Genomic DNA, 18,741 nt, shown 5'->3' on the forward strand with positions numbered 1-18,741 from the left:
TATATATATATATATATATATATATATATAATATATATATATATATATATATATATATATATATATATATGTATGTGTGCTATATTCAAACACTCGTATGGCGAGTTTATGTATAGGACATTACTCAAGATCAAGACACGCATGAGGATTGCGCAGGCATCCTTACTGCAATACAAATTACTCACACGGAATACAAAAATACACGCCCTTAATCCAAGCAAGACCTCGTCTGTATGACAGTATACATACGCGAATGATCATCTCACAGACCTGTACGACCGCCGCGAACTTTTTCTTGTCTGTGCCCAGCACCGGTAGTCGATACAGCAGTCTGAGCTTGATGTATGGCTGTGTCTCGTTTCTTAGTCTGAACATAAACAGCGCTAAAGCCCATAGTGCGTATCTGGAGTCAAACTGTACAAGCACACACATGGCCTCTATCGTCATCTCCCGCGTCCCCACGTTAGCAGAGAAAAGAGAGGGGCACAGAGCATAAAACTTGTAGAATGGGACATTTTCGGTCCCTTTTTTCTCGCCCGAATCCGCATCCACGCCCAACCCCGATCTTCGGGCCGCCGATTTGCCTACTACCGGTGGGAAGTAACTGTCATGCATGCGTTTACTCGCACTTGCTTCGCTGTTGGAGGAGTTCTCTGTGCCTGCGACTGGGCTGGCCAGATGCGACATGCGGCCGCTGCACCGTGCCGTCATTTGCGCCGCTGCTATTAATGTTTTGTAGAAAGCATGGCCTGTTATTCCCTGCCCACTATCACTACAGAACTGTAAGCATGAACAAAGTTTCGACTGTGTCTGTCTGTCCATATGTTTCAGTCCAGATCCACAGCAGTCCGTTGACACAGAAGGAGGTACAACCCCCAACGTCACCCTTCGCGCCATGATGCGGCTCAGCAAATCTCCGGCAATGTAAGCCACCTCTTCTACGGGATTATTAACCAGCAGCACACACGCACACAGCAGAAAAGAGTCTCCCCAGCTTTCCTGTGCACTAATACCACGTCCGCACTCACCGACCCCAGCGCTCGCATTGTCTGTAACCGGCTCATTATGAGCATCGGAATGAATACTACTGTCATGTACATTATTCGTTGATGTATTTGAGTCACGCTCCTCTGTATACTTATACAACTGTTGTGTCAAATCTAGCATGACTGGCAGATCCGATGACGTGCACGTCAATAGCAGGTAGCCCATACCTACAATAGTAGAGCAGTCTATTGCAGCAGAAGTGCGTATGGCTGCGTTCAGAAGGGCCTGTAAGTGTGCTAAGATTGGCGTCCCGTCTCGCCCCACACGTTGCAGTTCGGTACACAAAGACAGACAGAGATCAAACCACTGTGTGTAAGTGAATGGAAGGGATGATAAGCAGCTGAATCAAGCCTATGGTTGATACAAGAATTGACTAGAAGGCAGGATAAATACGAGGATGAATGAGGTACAAAATGGCCTATAGAAATGGCTAACAAGAGCAAGTGGCAACGTCACGAGTGCGTTGAAAGACTCTACGATAATTTGCAACTTTCGGTCCTGCAAGCTGCAACAAACGTACTATAATGAATCCCAATTCCAGGATGCAGTCGATATGTAGGATCAGCAAGATAATTACATATAGTTGCATTTAACTATATTGCAAGTGGGACATTGGGATTAACTTGTGTCTTGAAGTTGAGCATGTGGCAGCATGTGTTATAAACTCAAAACTGCGACTGACTACACACTGACCTCTCGAGTCTGTTGGTTCAGGTCAATTTACCATACGAAACTCATACAATAGTGCTTCCCTTCTAATTGGGCTAGATCTAATCGCGTACCACAGTATAGGCCTTCCAAGAAGTATGTGATCTCAGGTCAGTTCCTAAGATCTGGATGGCGTGATGGTTTGCCCGATGGAGATAAATAGGAGTGCATCGCTACTACGCACACATCTATCTCACGCCGTACCTGCATCGTTTGACGACTGGCACCCTGCGTGGTTGATCTGGTGAGACTCGGTATCATCAGACTCATAACAAGATTGATCCATCCGATACACTCGGAATCCTCCAGTGACATCGTCACCACAACCTCAAGCAGGAGATCTGAACACCAATCGCCCACACTGTCACGCCTAGCCTCGGCCTCGGACATTGCGGTGTCTGTATCTGGATATGAGTTTGTATTGTGTATGCTATACAGACGCGTGAGAAGCGTGAGTACACTCGACCGCAATCCCGGCTCGATACCGTACGGCTGAAGCAACGTGTGCAAAAAAAAGGGTCTCAGGCCCTCCAGAACAGTTGTAGTAAGTATTTCGCCGTGTTGTGCACCATTTACCGTATATGACTTGCTCGTTGATACAGACTGTCTAGGCTTCGTCGCGGTAACTATCAACCGCTGCTCAATTGTACACACTACGTCTGGCCATACCGACGCAAAGGACACCAGCAACTTAACCAAAGGCTGTGGTGCTTCGTTCACGCCACCTTTCACAGTTCTGCGGGTTCCTTGGATGTATGTGGTATGTAATGTATTACTATCATACAAATGATCGCAACTATCGGATGAAGACGCTCGAGATGCCTTGTCAAACAATGAGTCTAGTACTATATTCGCAACCGCACACGCTACAATGGTGACATTTCGTGTGGGTATGTTGGTCATGGTCGACTGCAACTGATTTAGTGTGGGACCAGGCTCTAGTAGACCAGCTCTTACAAGCCCACCCAGCTCCATAGCACACGCTCGCGCAATATCATTGTTACCCATACGTAATTGTTCCCACAATATGCCTATGATGGCAGCTTTCGTGTCTGCGTCCACCTTAGTCCTAGACTTGAGTATCGTGTGGATATTGTGCAATCCTACCCTGTACACAAGGCTGTCGTCGGACGACAACAGCCGTGAAATCGCCTTGATGGAGGCCGCCATGTCACTATATTGATATATATGTACGTATACACATGACACACGCTCGACTACTGAGACTAGCGAAGCATAGCCCTGTATTTATGAAGGATTATATTCAATATAAATATATCACTGCATTCTAAAATGTGCATGTATCCCATTTGCATTCTCTGCCTCTGATGCGAGTTCGAATATTTACATACAGCTAAAACACCAGCCCGCCAAAATTCTCCAAATAAGGCGCATACATATTTCAATTTGTGAGTGTACAACTGTACATATGATATAAATGTACGCGAGTATGAAATATGAACTCTCTAGTAGACTATCTAGTAGTAGCTAGTAGTGAGGAATAAATATTTTGATCAGTTGTTGACCATGGTTTAATCTAAAACCATAGCAGATGATGACTATGAACTTTCGAATGATAGCCATAGACATTATATGCTAATATGGCTGACTATGATCAATATGAATAATATGGTCAATATAACTATGATGAAATTCAAGTACCAGGAGTATAAGTCAAGCAACTCATTGTTGTTGTTCCACGGTGGTTGGTTAAACAGCCACCTAAACTTTAATATATACAGCAACTGTTCATAGTTTATTTTTTGCATATTTAAATCTCTGATTTAGAAGGCTATGGGTTACATTCTTTGAATAATTGCAATACGGAAAATCTTCACAGTCCACGTTTTTTTCATTGTTCAATGCGCGCACACGGGTGACAAATGATCTCAGATTATAATATGCAATACTGTATACACTTTTACAATACAAAAATCCTCAACGCCGACGACTTTTTATTAATGATTGTTTATATAATTCAATGCGCGTCTTGCACAAGTGACATATCTCCGATTTTAATATATATAGTATAGGGTTTTATACAGGAAAACCTCACAGTCCAAATTTTTACCTATACGTGCGTAAAGTATTAAATGATATACCATGTGTTTTATTTATTCAGATAATCAATTCTTCTTCTCTTCCTGAGAAAACTCGGGATGATACGTTTTTGGAACATTGGAACACTGCAACTAATGATTTTGTGTTTGAGAAGCTTTGTTTACTATTGGAATCCGGAACCAGGAATCAGGACAGGGTATCTCTACATAATTTATAGACTCGTAATGTCCAGTAATGAAACACGGACTACTGAATACTGGACAGCCAACTTGCTTGTGGCAAGAGTCAGTGAAGTCAGCATGAAGTCACTAAGTCACACATCTGAAATCACAACTCATCAGTGACAACTGAACACTGAACAGTGAATAACTGAACAATCAAGGTTTCTCTTTACAGCAGGCCCGGTGACTCCATTGCTGGTACAACTTACATAGGCCATTATGATTAGATTTATCAGGCCAGTATGAGGTCTCTTTGATTGGTCATTTGGGCTATTTTAGACTCTAGGCCAATAAAATTATTTTGATAGCCATCGTGTTGTTCAGGGATGATGATTGTGATAACCTCACGTTGTGGATGAATTATGGGTGTGTTGTTCAAGGACCATAGTTGCGTGCTGTGTTGTGTGTGCGTTCTTCTGGCTGGCATAGTGAATGATCGTCGGTTGTCTTGTTCGGCATCATGACGGAATAGACATGATGTCACGGAACATCTCCTGGTTGAGAATCGGGCGGGCAAGAAAGCCCTCCTCAACTGTGGCTTCTGAACGCAATAGGCTATTCATAGCTACATACTCGCGTGTGTGCATATATACACATAAACACATATACATAGCTATACCACCTGCTGCAATGTCATACTCTAAGCAACCCATAAAAGAACACAACTGGGTTGCCATACAATGGTACACACAACCTATAGGTTGTGGTAGGTGTGGCCTAACAGTAATTCCTAAGGAGGAGACAGGGGTTTGTGGATGGTGTCGTGAAAAGTGGCATGCGACATGCTTCCCTGCATACGGTAAAGGAACAACCCTCGAACCGAAGATTAATGAACCAAATACGTACGAAATCGAGACACCAGATTGCTGCTTCCCCAAGAAGTGGAATTGGCCTGGCTTTTGCAAGGGCTGCATACACAGACTCGATCGTATAAGTGTCGATGGCGATGCATCAGACACATATTTCAATACGCCCATCAAACGAACTAAAGGTGCCAAACGTAAGCTGAACTTTGAACAGTAATTCAATATGCCGATTTGTATGGTTGATGGATGTTGATACGACAAAAATAAAACAGTTCCTGCAATATGGACACCCTGAGCACGATGTATGGAAGAAGCAATTTCCGTATGATTGGAATCAAGTGGCGAATAACTATTTCGCCGACATAAACGAAGATAGTGGACAAGTATTAAAACACCATCGACGTGTGGTATGCTACAAACACTTCTGAGACGTCGACTGGTTGCCAGTGTACGCAGATATTTAGAGGAAAGAGGTTGAACGGAATGCACGCGATGGTTCCATTTACAACCCATTGAGAAAACATTGATCCAACGCTAAACCATCACTGCTTTTACGGACAACAACCCTGCAACAATACAGTACAATTAGTGTAACGGAGCACAATCGAATAAAAAGAAACAAATTACGTGAAAGAAGACGCTTACTTGAAGAAAGACAAACTGAGAGTGAAGAACGAATTCGTATTGAGCGTGATGGAATGGAGGATAGGATTCAAACTTTAGAAGACTTATTTAGTTGATCTAGGAGGGGACATATAGATTTGACAAGTATAAGGTATAATAGTGCCTTGCGCCTGTGCCGTACTATTCAAGACAACAATAGCTCGTTCGCTATGAATAATACTACATATGTGGATATTGGATGCGACTACAGTATATCTGTTTTCAAACCTACAAATGTGTCTATATCGACCGGTAACCCAGGCAAGATCTTCCAGCTGACAGAGTGTAAGAGAGACAAACTCATACCTAAATTTATACACACTTATAGTGTAATGAAAGACATCTTGTATACCTCTATCGAACATACCCCAGTACTAAGAATAACTAAGAACAAGAACATTGAAACTTCTGAACTAGATCATATAAAAATAGCTACGCAATTAGGTAAATACGGAGAAAGGCTCAATAGACAGCAAGAACATTGAGACTTCTGAACTAGATCATATACAAATAGCTACGCAATTAGGTAAATACGGTAAAAGGCTCAATAGACAGCAGGCAGCAGGAGCAGATGCAGATGACATGTTCGAGAATCAGAACATTGGTCATGCGGGTGATATTTTATTGTCTAGTGCGCGAGGATACGACGGATGTACAATGGTAGTTCGCCCACAGCTGGTATATGTCTTCGCCAGGTGGGTATGAAGCAGCCAGGAAAACAAACACGCATTTATCGCTACCCTCTCCAAAATTATTTGTAGCGACGTGTCTCCCTGTAAACTCTATTACGTTACTGGTCCTCAACTGTACACACACACAAGTATTGCGGAAATTACTACAGACAAGCTTAACAAACAATCACATAAGTAGTGGGCTTGTTACGTCTGTGGGCATAGACCGAGCTATCAAGCTCAGTAAATTTCGATATGTTCACGTAGACGAAATTGGCAGCAAGTGCTTATTGCAGTACAAGAATGGCCCAAGTATTAGGCCTTGCGCACAACAACCCAAAGTCACCAGCCTCTCATGACGGCTGCGTGACAATGTCAGGTGTAACAAGCAAATAGCACAATACCTTACTTGCAGTGCCCGTGTGTGCACCAAAGGGCGATTATGTAGCAGAACAGTTCATGAAGGGAGGAAGCAAATTCTAAAGGCAAGGAAGCTGCCAGCTCTAAGCCTGCTAAGCCTGTTGAGGTTCCTGAGGTTACTGGGGATGCTGGTCCGTCTGGTACTGAGCCTGCCGTTGAAGCGATAAAGGAAACTGTTTTTGAGCTTGGTTCTGAGAAAATCTCTGAGGATGACACGTCGGACCCTAAAGCCTTAGACGAGGAGGTCTCAACTGCCGCGGAAAGGCTCGCCAGCATCCGTGTGTCTCCTAGTAGTGCAGCCCAGGGCATCAGCTCGCCATCTGACCGCGATAAGTCAGATATTGGAAGGGCTATATCCTCTGAACAAGTGGGGGAATCGTTTCGAGACTACTAAAAGTCAGCCCAATCCCTTTATTAACAGTTCCATTTCGTGAAATTTCATTGAATGCCTCGCCACTAAATGCCTCGCCACTGAATGTTGGGACGGAAGACGCAAATGCTGGGAACACCATAACTCGACAACGAGTGGTTGGATCTTCAATCTTGACGCCATTTGAACCGCAAAGATGAGCTGTTAAAGGAGCTAGCCGCTGCCGGCAGCGTTTGACACTTCGATCATATTCCACGTGGTCGATATTCTTCTTATACCGAAGAAAAAAAATATTCTCCACTGGTTTACCAGCCAGCATAATTACTACTAAGCCAGTAACCGCTGGTGAAGTGGGTAAAATTTCAAGATTTAATCTCTATAGCTCGGAAGCTACAATCGACCATCCTCTCGACAAACCTAACCCTGTCAGAGGCTATGATCGTATGGAAATCGATGAGGCTTACCAACCCAATAACATCGACCCTCATTTACCATCTAGCCCTGGTAATCACTACCTTGGTAACCGTTATACCAGTACCTCACTAGAGAGTACCCACTTTAGCTCTGAAGACGAGGAAGTGAGAACCAAAACAAATCGTCTCAGGCTATTACGTTCTGGTATGCAAGTCCTTGAAGACCGTCTATGGAATGACTCTGACCTTGACGATAAGAAAGCGGATAACATTCGCTATCTAATCGTTAACAAGAGAAAGAAGATAGACTTCATCTTGGCACTAGCAGCCCGTAGCACTGAGCTTGAGCCTCGTGAACGCTTCGAACCAAGCTTTATAAAGCAGCTAGGTAACGCGAAGGCTGAGGTCGATTTCTCTACTAATGAGAGTACAGTGGAGACACTGAAGTCCTTTAACCAACTTACGGATTCTGCCAGTCTTAAGGGTAAGCAGATGATGAATGCCTTTATTCATTTCTGTGAGTCAGAGGAATGGAAAACTATCTTGAAGGCCCATGGGCCCAACTGGAAAGCTCTACCCTGGCGCCAGTTGCGTGAGAAAATACTTAACGTCTTCTTTGAAGATTCACGTGACCGTGAACTTCTAGAGTCTCGCAAGTTCTTTGCGAACGATACTACTATTTGAGGTGCTCTAGCTCATATGACACATATGAACATTCGGATGGGAGGTCGTACTTATACTGGCGAATATTTATTAATTTGTCAAATGATAGAGACTCTGGGGGATAACCTTTTTTATGAAGGTCAATGATAATATCATCACTTATGGTGATTTGCGATCTATGCCTTGGTCTGTCTTTGATAAGATAGTTCAAAAGCATACCAACCCATCTACTAGAGTACGTAGTACCGCGAGTTGTACCTAGCCCGCTAAGCGTACCGCGATAGAGAAAAACACTACGCATAATACTACGAAACCTCGCACTACTGCCGGAGGTGGTAAAGGCTCTACTTCTACTGAACCAAAGGGTCAAAGGAAGGAGAGAGCACCTTGTAAGAAGTGTGGTTACAACCTCACTAAACGTGATGGCAAGGGGAATGGTAAACACGACTCTGTTAAGTGTGCACCAGGCAAGCCAAACTTTGGACACTATATGAAGCACGGCGCAGACCCGATCCATACCACAGTGGTGGGTACTCTACTTAGTAGATCAGCAAGCAAATATATGAAACATTCGATAGTAACAGTGTTTTGTCAACACCGATTACACCGGCCCGAATTGACTCAGCACGTATCTTCCATTGTCGACTCACTTGGCCCAAGCTTCAAACGGGAATTTACCGACCACTCCTTCCCATCAATCTTTCCTGAACCACTACAGCGACTATGAGAGCCATACCATATGTCCATACATTGTATCATACAAACTTACCATTTTTAAAATAATATTTTTTTTCCCTATATGAAAGAGTGTACTACTTGCAAGGGCACTAACGGTTGGCACAAAGATGATTGCAAGGACATACCGGACGTTCAAGTTACGCACTGACAGTTCCATATTTGTGCACTAGAGCAAGATTATGAGAAAAAGTTCAATAAAATCTATACCAAAGGAGATGAACGTATATTTCAAACCGTTTCTGTAAATGGAGAAAAAGTTATAGCGCTTTTTGATCCAGGGGCTGAAGTCTCTTCTATCTCATGCCGAGTAGCCTACGCTACAGATATGGCTATCCATAACGAAATATCTAATTTAATCTTGGGAAATGGCAAGGTTACTACTTGCGAAGAAGCCTTTGACTATGCACACATAATGTTGACAGATAGAAGAGAAGTAAAGACCCACCTTATCGTTACTGACATGTCCCAGAAATACGATTTGATTATAGGTATGACTGATCTTCTCAGTTTAGGTATACCTCTCACTGGTGTGCCTAATGGGCTAGACCCAAATAAAGATCAGTCAGATGATTAAACCTCCGGAAGTGTAATTTCCGGTCCTACACATTAGACTATATGCTATAAACGTATTTTTAAACAGTACGTAAATTATAAACGTACTCTTAGTAGTACGAGGAACTTAAGTTTCCTAAATGGGTTTTCACGGTTTTATTAATTAAAACCTTTTCCATTTTACATATCAGATATTTGGACAAGGCCATTATAAAGCCCCAGTAAAATACCAAACATAAGATTTGGTCTAGTTCTATTAATGGAACTATATTTACTTTCCAAATCTATTTGTACCTGAATACCTCGGTAGCGAGATGGCAACCGAATATAGGTTTCTAAGGAATTTAACGTTACTTAGTTTATCCTCCGTTCAGCCAACCAGATGTGCCAGTCTGATGAAGGCTAAGTCTGTAATTCTTGATAAGTGGCAAGTTATTTTATATTCTTATTTTCTCTCGGATTCGCCCCAACGAAACGTACGATAGTTTCTAATAGAGCGACAACGAAACACTAATTAAAATCCCTTCGGCGCAAACAGTACTGAGAGAATTATATATAAGCAATGTCTCAGCCTCACAATCCCTCAGAGTATTGCTATTTTCACGAGGCATACCTAACTTGACCAAAAGATTCATTTCGTTTATGTACTCGAATTTCACGATACTTAGACTTTACCTACGCGTTTAATTACTCTAAGGCGTTAATATCGCCTTGATAGACCGAATCTTACAAGGCTTAATACCCTTTGTCCTTGAGATCGCCCGCCGGCACTGCTTTAACAAGTTTTCAGCTATCTGCGCTTTGTCTTGATTATCCGACTCAGGTTGGTAATCTTCATCGCTGTCGTGAGTCGTGCAGTATTTTCCCTGTGCATTTTGCAGTTGGTGCCTCCCACCACCAAGGTGCTTGGAACGTTTATTAACCCCTACGCCCATCTCTTCAATCAAGCTCACACAATATCTAACCTACAAGCTAGTGTAACGTCAATACTGAACCATAACCATCGCATAAACATGTATATAATCGTTTGTTTTGAAATTGTGTGAGTGTCACCGGTGTTCGAAATTGCCGACCAGACCCGTCATGCATTTTACAAGCATGTGTGGTCCATATTGGGTGTTAAAATTGTCTCAAAACCTCCAAAACAGTCTATTTGTCATTAGTGGCCAATATTATGGAAATGTGCATTTCCAGATTTTTTTTTTGAAAGCCGATATCAAAATTTTATCCGAGTGATTTTATTATCCTGGTCATTCTGAGTCGATTCCACTCTCTAACTCTCCCATCGGATAAAAATATCGGGTGCCAGGTCGTTCAAACTTGGATCCATTTGGACGGCACTCTATATGCGACTGCCCCATAGTAATTTTATTAAAATACACGCATACACAACAAATGATAGAGCGCTGAGCGAGACAGGGAGTACGAGACTACGAGTCACGAGTGTCCGAACTATTGAGATTATTTCTATTTCTCTTGAGTAAATTAAACCAATGCAAATAAGAAATCCTCCGGATGTTCGAGACTTGCCCAATCAAGTAACACTGTATTTTTAGTATCCAATCTGATAAAGGGCAGCGATTATAACCTTAGATCGTATGTATATGGATATGGTTATGCAATTTAGCTGGTTTAAAATGATGGTTATCTTTGAGTTAGTCATGTCGTTTTTACATCGAGCTCTGGTTTTAGAGATAAAATAGTTTACGACGTAAGATCAAATACAATATTGTTGCTTACCTGCAGCATTATTTCAATGATGAGAATCGACCGCGACCGATGCACACAGCAATGCTCGCTCACCTATAGATGACATCGCAACCTGTCTAGATATCCAGTTTCATCTTTGTAACAACCTGTTTCAACATGAAGTACACACCAGCGTTGTTAGCTACACTGGTAGCCTCCGCGAGAGGCGCGGCTGTAGACGCCTCAGTAGATTCGCGAGACGAAGCCGACGTTGACTTAATCTCAGACGATGTGATGACACGAATCAGACAATTGAATGGGCAGCCAGCCAGTCCCCAGCATGATTTGGGAGAATTAGGGCATCGAGCCCGCAGACAGGCAGACGGGGAAGTATATGGCACGGTTATAGTGGACTATGGAGTTACTATGCATATTCATAAGGATATTTGTGTGAATGAGCAAGAGGTAAACATCGTAGCCAACGAGCCCGAGGACTATTGGATGTGGCGGCAGTGCTGCCCTATGCTGATACCTGCGGCTGTAGAGCCAGAACAGCCTACAACAAGCTTAGTTGACTGTCCCGTGTGGATGTCAGAGAACTGTGAAACGCTAGAAGTATACACGGGAGATTATACGTTCAGTTTATGGACTGACTCTGACCTAGCTAACGAAACGTATACACCACAGTGGTTTGAAGACACCTCTTACTGGTGGAATACGCATCAGAAAGTCGAGCAATTCGGTCACTGCATGAATCGTATCACTAACATATTTCACATGGCGAATGCAGCCGAGCCCATGACTTTCACACACCTCATATCGTCACGCCAGCGTTCGGTACAGGCTAGTCAACATCTTATCAACCTGATAGGCGCGGTGCTTGGCGGAAATGCCACTCAGAACACCAACTATGAAGAAACATGGTGGAGAGATAGTGGAGGTCTCAGACAGATTAAAAAAGCTGATCGTATTACTCACGCATGCATGCGTCGTGCCTTAGATCTAGACTGGGGTACCGCAGAACGAACCATGTGGAACAACGCACAGAAACAGCCCTGGAATACCTTCATCAACAAGCGGTTCCCTGATGCTATTCGGACCGAACAGACAAGCCACAGCGAGACTATTCCTACCTTTCCCACGGGCATAGACACTCGGGTGACGGATCCCTCCTGGAACATCACCTACATTGACGAGTTACGAGCTGGCGGTGGTACCGTCATTCCCATTCCGGTAGATGCGTTAAACATCACGGACCCTGCGAACAGCGACAATTTGTTCTGTGCGCCACCTAAAGTGGGTGTCTTGCACCGTATCGAGGGTTCTGGTAATCGTACGTTCGAGGACTTTTCGATATTGGAGCGTGTGTTAGAGCGACAAGGTATTAGTACGTATGATAACTTTACAGTCTGGAGTGGCAATTCATCCGAGGAACAGATCGGAGCATTCAGATCGTACGGTTTGCTCTTTGCCCCGTTCAGCTCACAGTCCAAGAACAGCGCGTTTTTCGAGGGCATCATGGGCTACATCGAGGTGCAGTCTACCTACCCGGGATACATCAATGTATCACCCTTCTCGATGGGACCTGATCTGGCGGATGTGTACTTTGTTACGAGTGAGGCGCATTTGCCTAATATCTCATCGTGCCCTGAGAGTCACGGGTGCACGTCTCAGAAACAGTACAAGACCAACACATTCATGCTCGAGTATCTACTGACAACGGCTGTAGATCAGCAGCTGGAAAGACTGAGGACTGCTTGCACCGAATGGCAAAGCACCTATCCCAGACCCGCTGTAGACCCCACTGTATTCGAGGTATGTGTCATCACAATAGTTCGTGTGGAAATGTGGGTTTGCTGACCAGGCGGTCGAAGTGCGCTTACTTGTTTACTATTTCGGTTTCGGAAGTATATTGGCTATTTTCGTAAACTGCTGCGCAGTGTATATGCCATATGGACTCACGTAAGAAGATATTATCGTGGTCCACGCACTCGTCGTCGTTGTACGTGTTTGTGCGTTGATTGTTGACAATTTATCTTACAGGTCTACCTGTAAGACGGGTACTGGGTGTGAAGGCACAGTTCAGTAATAGTGTACGTTGCGCTGTGACGGTGTTTTTTTCCTGCACAAGCCTGTATAAAATGGCGAGCGTTTTGTGTCTGCAATGGATTGGACACTACGTTACGTGCTTGATTTTTAGCTGGCTTGTTCCTGTTTGAATGTCGGTGATGAAAAAAATGCCATACCCAAATATTTACACGAATACTTTCTTTCTCTCTATATGTATTTGATTGTGGATGTCTTTGTGAACAATTTCTACTCATGTCCTGAATCGTCACTGACGGCCCTCTCCTTTATTATTTATTCTTAAATAGGCGGACTATCAACAATCACCACCTCTGAACACGCTATCAACCACCTGCGCACAATCCGGCACGGACTGCGAGATATGGAACAACGTCAACCAAGTCTGCATGAACTACAACTGGTGGGCCGTGGAGTACTGTGCAGACTACTGTGGTATCGAATGTACCGATTCCTTTGAGTTCTAATTAATTCCGCTGGACTACTAAGTAATATCACTGTAGGTTTATTCGATTTGGTTGGTCGTAGCAACTCGTTAGCGAGTCCTATGTGGATCGGAAGTGCGACACAAGGCGTGCATGTGCGTGGCTTTGATAAAACGGCGACACTGTATGGTCAGCTCAGCAGTAGCTGTAGGTGTCGAGCATGTGCATGCCCTTTTTGTAATGCTGACTGTGATTCTGCGCCCAATTATTATGAATCCGATTGGCTACCAAGCGTCGCGCTGGTCCCTGATTCTAAGTGGGCGGTGAGGCTTACACGCCCCACACGCGGAGTTTGGGATAGGCACGCACCCGTAACGCTGGGTGCTAAGGCTGTGGAGCAATCTGGTTCAGTCAGAAAACCAGGATTATAAGATGTGTGACCCGCGTCAGGATTAACAGGAGCCAATAGTGGCTGATTTCACATATCTTCATAATAAATTATATAATATCGTTAATGTCAAAGGTTTCATGAGGAGTTCGTGTTGCCATTACTTCGGTGATACTACTGATACAATTAAGCGAGCATGGATGCCGAAGACTTATATATGAGTGTCTGAGTGCAACAATAATCCACGCGTAAAATACACTGACTTTCTGATAGAATTGAATATCGTATATGGGCAGATGATGAGCAGGCGTCAATTATTAGGGCGTTTGCATATACTACCGAGAGGTTTTGCAAACAATAGAGGAACATATATGCATGTGGTGATTGTGCTTCCAGTTTTGTTCCGTCTCCAAAGTATATAATTCAGCGGCAACAGCCGTATAAACGCATAGCTATTAAATATGTCGTTCGAGCGCAGGCTACGATTGTTAGCTGGTGGGAGATTGCACCACTTTGTCTGTCGTATCAACACGGAGCACTTGGGCGTTAGAAGGAACCCACAAGCTCAAGGATCGACAGTTGCGTTGTGGAGAATTTGCACCTCAAAACCAGACCCATCACCCAGGCTTCTCAAATGCAACACATTCTTGGCAGGTCCCGCCGTAGCACTCAAAATATTGCTAACGAACAGTTAATTGGTCGAGGATTTGTACCGCAAGAGGGTTTCCATGAATAGCACGAGATGATTCGGGTACAGCCCACAAGCTTAGGGAACAACGGTTGAATGGCAGATGATTTGTACCACGATCCATGCGCATCCACACATAAGTGCCAACCCCGCGGCCCAGAGGTATATGAAGGTGGGCACGCCCTCGAATTCAAGGAAGTAGGCTGGGAGAAGCCACAGACCCTGACATCCAAACCATACTGCAGTCATCTTCACGGCCTAAGAATTGGTAGGTAGAAAGAAAGATGTCATATAAAAGCATGTTCATGCCTAAATTGGATGTTGTAGGTCGCGAACGCCGTCGGAATAAAAAAAGATAAAATTCATATAACGGATATTATATTATCAGTAATTGAACTTGTTTTACGCCTCGGGCGGAACATCACAAAATCTGTGATACACTGCGCGCCGGGGTAGACAATGTGAAAGGCATTCTTTTGACGCATAAATTGGCTTGATATTTTTCCTCGAGCCGAGCTCTGACCATACTGCTTTCCAAACTTCAACAAACAAGACCTAAAAATCTCACAGGAAACCTGCATTTGGTTACAACCAGAAGCTCTCTCTCGTTCTAGTCAACAGACCATATCTCCCATAAGCGAAAACAATCTATTTCTTTTTCATCACAACAGATCAGCGCTTTATGGTGAATTCCTTACCATAAAAGTGGTGGCCTTGTGGCGTGAGGACCAGCGGCAGCAGGCAGTTGTACTACAGAAACTGCTGCGATGTACGCATCTTGTTGAAAGTTATAGAGTCAAAGATACTACTAATATAAAGGACTTGTCGATTAATAAAACATCTTGGGTAACGTACAGTCACAGACATCGTCGCACATTTACCTGCTTCGTTGTCAATGTAGTGGCCTTATGGTGTGCGACCAGCGGTAGCAGGCAGATGTACCACAAGAAGTACTGCGATGTGCACACCTTGTTGAACGTCACGAAGACGAAAGTCTGCAGAAACATGGTCAGCGGTAGATCGTGGAATAGCGATGCACCGATGACTAAAGATAGTATGGCCTGTAGTTGGAAGGCAGAATTTAGAAGCAACTAGTGTGCAGGTCTACTACAGAAAGACAGTTCGACCGGGATTTGCGGCGGTAATGCATGGTTCAAATCTATGTATGCAACGTATCGGGATATGCAGAGGGAGAAGTAGATGGTACCTTCGCGGAAAGTCTAAACCCGAATATGTTGAACCAGCAAACTAATTTTCAAATAGTGAGTGAAAACACATGACTACACAATGTACCAGAATCACGGATACATCGAGAATCCCATATACATGCAAATGTCCGTAATGGAGAAAGAAAGATTCACCTGTGGTACAAAGGCAGCCAACCCCACCATTTTTGCGAAATCCGTGCCAAACGACAGATACAGCGGGTAGAAGTATGCAGAAAAGTTATGTCTGTTGTCTGTACGCCGCACATGGTATATCCAGGCCTCCTCTAAATAAGCATCGCCGCACCACAGGTAGCATGCGTATGTTGTGCAGCAGAAACTCAGGACGCAAGATACAACAAGCTTGATCTGTCGAAAGTTCGGGGCTAATCGATAGAGGAACTCTCGGAATTGACCGCCACTGGGTTTCGGGGTGCTAGATCCCAGCCAAAGGTACATGGGGAGTGTGTAGAGTACTAGAAGAACGGTGTTTCAAAACGATTAGTATAGAACCTCTTTGAAAATGTACAAGGAGCGAGTATAGTACCGGCATAAAGGTGCAACACAGTCACCGGTGAAACACCTGGTCACAAGTATGCGAACAGTTTGTAGAGTACTAGAAGAGCGGTGTGACAGAATGGTGATCAGAAAACTCGGTAACGAGTGGAAGGAAAGGTGAAGGAATATTGAGCATGAATCTGAGTCATCGGATAACTCGGAGTGGAAAAGAATGAGCCAGTGCCGTGTACTTGACCTTGCACCTATCACCATCTACTATCACCATTTATGGAAAACAACTCTACTACACCGGAAGGGAGCGCACCACAGGAATATACTCGCAATCTAGAATTGAGTATATCGTAGAATAGATATATACAATTGATTATACTACAGACTAAAAAGAGGTGGCACTTACTAGGGTAAATTTTTAGGTGTATAGCCAAACCAAGGAGTGTCCCCGCCGCTAAAACTCTTTTAGTCTCTAGCATCCACAGGGCACATAGTACCGCCGAGCAGATGATGGACTCAGCATTTCCACGTGTCGAGATGCCAAATGACATTGGATTGAGTAGCCAGGCACTATAAGAATAATGAGTGTGAATATCATATTAGGCTACGCAGAGAAAGATGTTGGGGGTGGGGGCGGGGGAGGAGAGGGAAGTTTATCTTTTTGATAGATGCCCGCCCGTGACTATGTCGCGTGGTGCATTCACAGCACATTCCAGTAGCACACTCTGGGCCGAGAATGATTGAATTTTCTTTTCACGAAAACACGGATCGGACGAGCATGTTGGGCAGGACGACGTATCGCACCCCAAAATGCCATCCGTCGGACCTCCAAGTACAACAAGTCAAGTGGCCGAGAAAAACAATACCTGGCACAGCAAAGTGACGTATTGTGGTCTAACTTGCGCAGAATCAAAAGTTTGTATATGACCCATCCCACGAGAAGATCACAGGCGGCGAACAGCTGTATAGACGTAGGATGAGTGTGATTATAATCAAGAAGTGTATTGGGAGGGAAATGCTGGTCACTTCTATAGATGTTAGTGCTTGACGCACACTGGCAAATGACGGTGCTTTCTGCTAAGTCAATTAAGTCAAATTTCGCGATACGGTTTACGAGTACACATGATAACGGGAGAAGAATAGCACCTACGACAAAAATACAAATTCTAAACGTCGCAGTAAGTTCACCAGAACAAATACTTACGAAATCAATGGTAGCCTATAAATGAACAGACTTTCCGGAAATGTCTCCACTTGACACTCGAGCGCGAATCCAAGTACATGCGAGAACGGGTGGAATACAATGATAACACGACTCAAGTGCAGAACTAGGAACAGGGCTGTAGTCCTTGGGGGACTGTTTTCAATAGCCATTCCGTGGAAAAAGCATACAGCATAAAGTTAATATTGGAAGGCAATCTTGTATAGCTATATCTCTATACCTCATCTAAACACGCACAACAATGGAAAGAGAGGCAAATTGAAGCCGCAACACTAAAAATGATACCAACAGAAATGTGCACGTACTCTTGATATATTGGAACGCTGGACCGATATTGTTCACCCGTACTTACACATTTTCCAAAGCTAGCCGTGAACAGTATGTTAGGAGTCAAGAGCAGTCCTAAAAGTGGTGTGTACCTATAGGTGGCACGCGCAAAAGGCGACGAGCCCTTCAGTAGAAAAATAATGCAGCGCTTAGTGAGTGTCGGTCAGGAAGATGAAACAAACTTCGAGATTAATTGATTCCTATTTTGTAATTTGTTCAGTGCGCTATTCGAGAATTGCGGAAGCATCAGAATGATGGCTGTTGTGGAACGCAAGAATCAAAGGCTGTCATGCTCGAGTGAGTGCACGGACACAGATGAGATACGTGGGATATACAATGATGCATAGTCTTTGCTCATCAGTAAAGATATATCGCATACTTACATCCACGATCAACCGTGAAGCATCCGTGAACACGATGTAGTCAACATCGGTATACTTGACTTTGTAGTGGCGATCCTGTTCGAAAAGAGGTCAAATTGGAAGAGGGGTGTAGCATTCGCATTATTTACGAATTCAAACACATTGTACAGCAAGCTAGATAACTCGCCACGGAAACCCATCCGACTTTGGAGAAAATTACTGACATCCGAGACAATTATTATAGCTATGGGGTCATACTCAACGCGAGTTTATCCTCACACATGTATATATTTTTGACGAGGTACTTACGCAATTTTCCTAGAATATATAAGGAAAAGAACTCAAACTAACTTTGTCCATATTTCAATATATTCAAGGAAAATACAATGCTCTATGATCATTAGTTGTATGATCAATAACAGTATGCAAAATTGATAAAATGCATCAACTATAGATTTTCCATATATAAATATACGTGTATATGAAAATATAAGTACACACACACAC

General features: G+C 43.7%; 3 protein-coding genes across 3 annotated transcripts in view; 1 reads left to right on the forward strand and 2 right to left on the reverse strand.

Annotated features, from left to right (window-relative positions):
• SARC_04346 (hypothetical protein) overlaps positions 1-2,970 on the reverse strand; it is a 14,886-nt gene extending 11,916 nt beyond the window's left edge. The window contains exons 1-2 of the mRNA XM_014301832.1: positions 1,960-2,970; positions 271-1,353 (exon numbers count right to left, since the gene is read on the reverse strand). Coding sequence (XP_014157307.1) covers positions 271-1,353; positions 1,960-2,925 — 2,049 coding nt within the window. The 5' untranslated portion in view covers positions 2,926-2,970. The remainder of the gene's footprint in view (positions 1-270; positions 1,354-1,959) is intronic.
• An 8,130-nt stretch (positions 2,971-11,100) lies between these two features.
• On the forward strand, positions 11,101-14,055 carry SARC_04347 (hypothetical protein). Its single transcript, XM_014301833.1, has 2 exons — positions 11,101-12,837; positions 13,398-14,055. Exons 1-2 carry the CDS (start codon positions 11,200-11,202, stop codon positions 13,572-13,574), a joined length of 1,815 nt encoding a protein of 604 aa, XP_014157308.1. The 5' UTR covers positions 11,101-11,199; the 3' UTR covers positions 13,575-14,055.
• Positions 14,021-18,594, reverse strand: SARC_04348 (hypothetical protein; the record flags this gene model as incomplete). Its single annotated transcript, XM_014301834.1, has 8 exons — positions 14,021-14,866; positions 15,490-15,669; positions 15,970-16,289; positions 16,730-16,893; positions 17,190-17,284; positions 17,898-17,996; positions 18,256-18,330; positions 18,586-18,594. The coding sequence occupies 8 exons, from the start codon at positions 18,592-18,594 to the stop codon at positions 14,687-14,689; spliced, it is 1,122 nt and encodes a 373-aa protein (XP_014157309.1). The 3' UTR covers positions 14,021-14,686.
• Between the last annotated feature and the right edge of the window lie 147 nt (positions 18,595-18,741).

Source organism: Sphaeroforma arctica, assembly GCF_001186125.1.
Source record: "Sphaeroforma arctica JP610 unplaced genomic scaffold supercont1.240, whole genome shotgun sequence".
NCBI classification, from domain to species: domain Eukaryota; class Ichthyosporea; order Ichthyophonida; genus Sphaeroforma; species Sphaeroforma arctica.

Excerpts from the sequence above, each read along its gene's own strand:
- SARC_04347 (XM_014301833.1), top strand. The coding sequence starts at position 11,200 with ATGAAGTACACACCAGCGTTGTTAGCTACACTGGTAGCCTCCGCGAGA. Across the intron at positions 12,838-13,397 it reads TAGACCCCACTGTATTCGAG|GCGGACTATCAACAATCACC; the intron begins GTATGTGTCATC and ends ATTCTTAAATAG.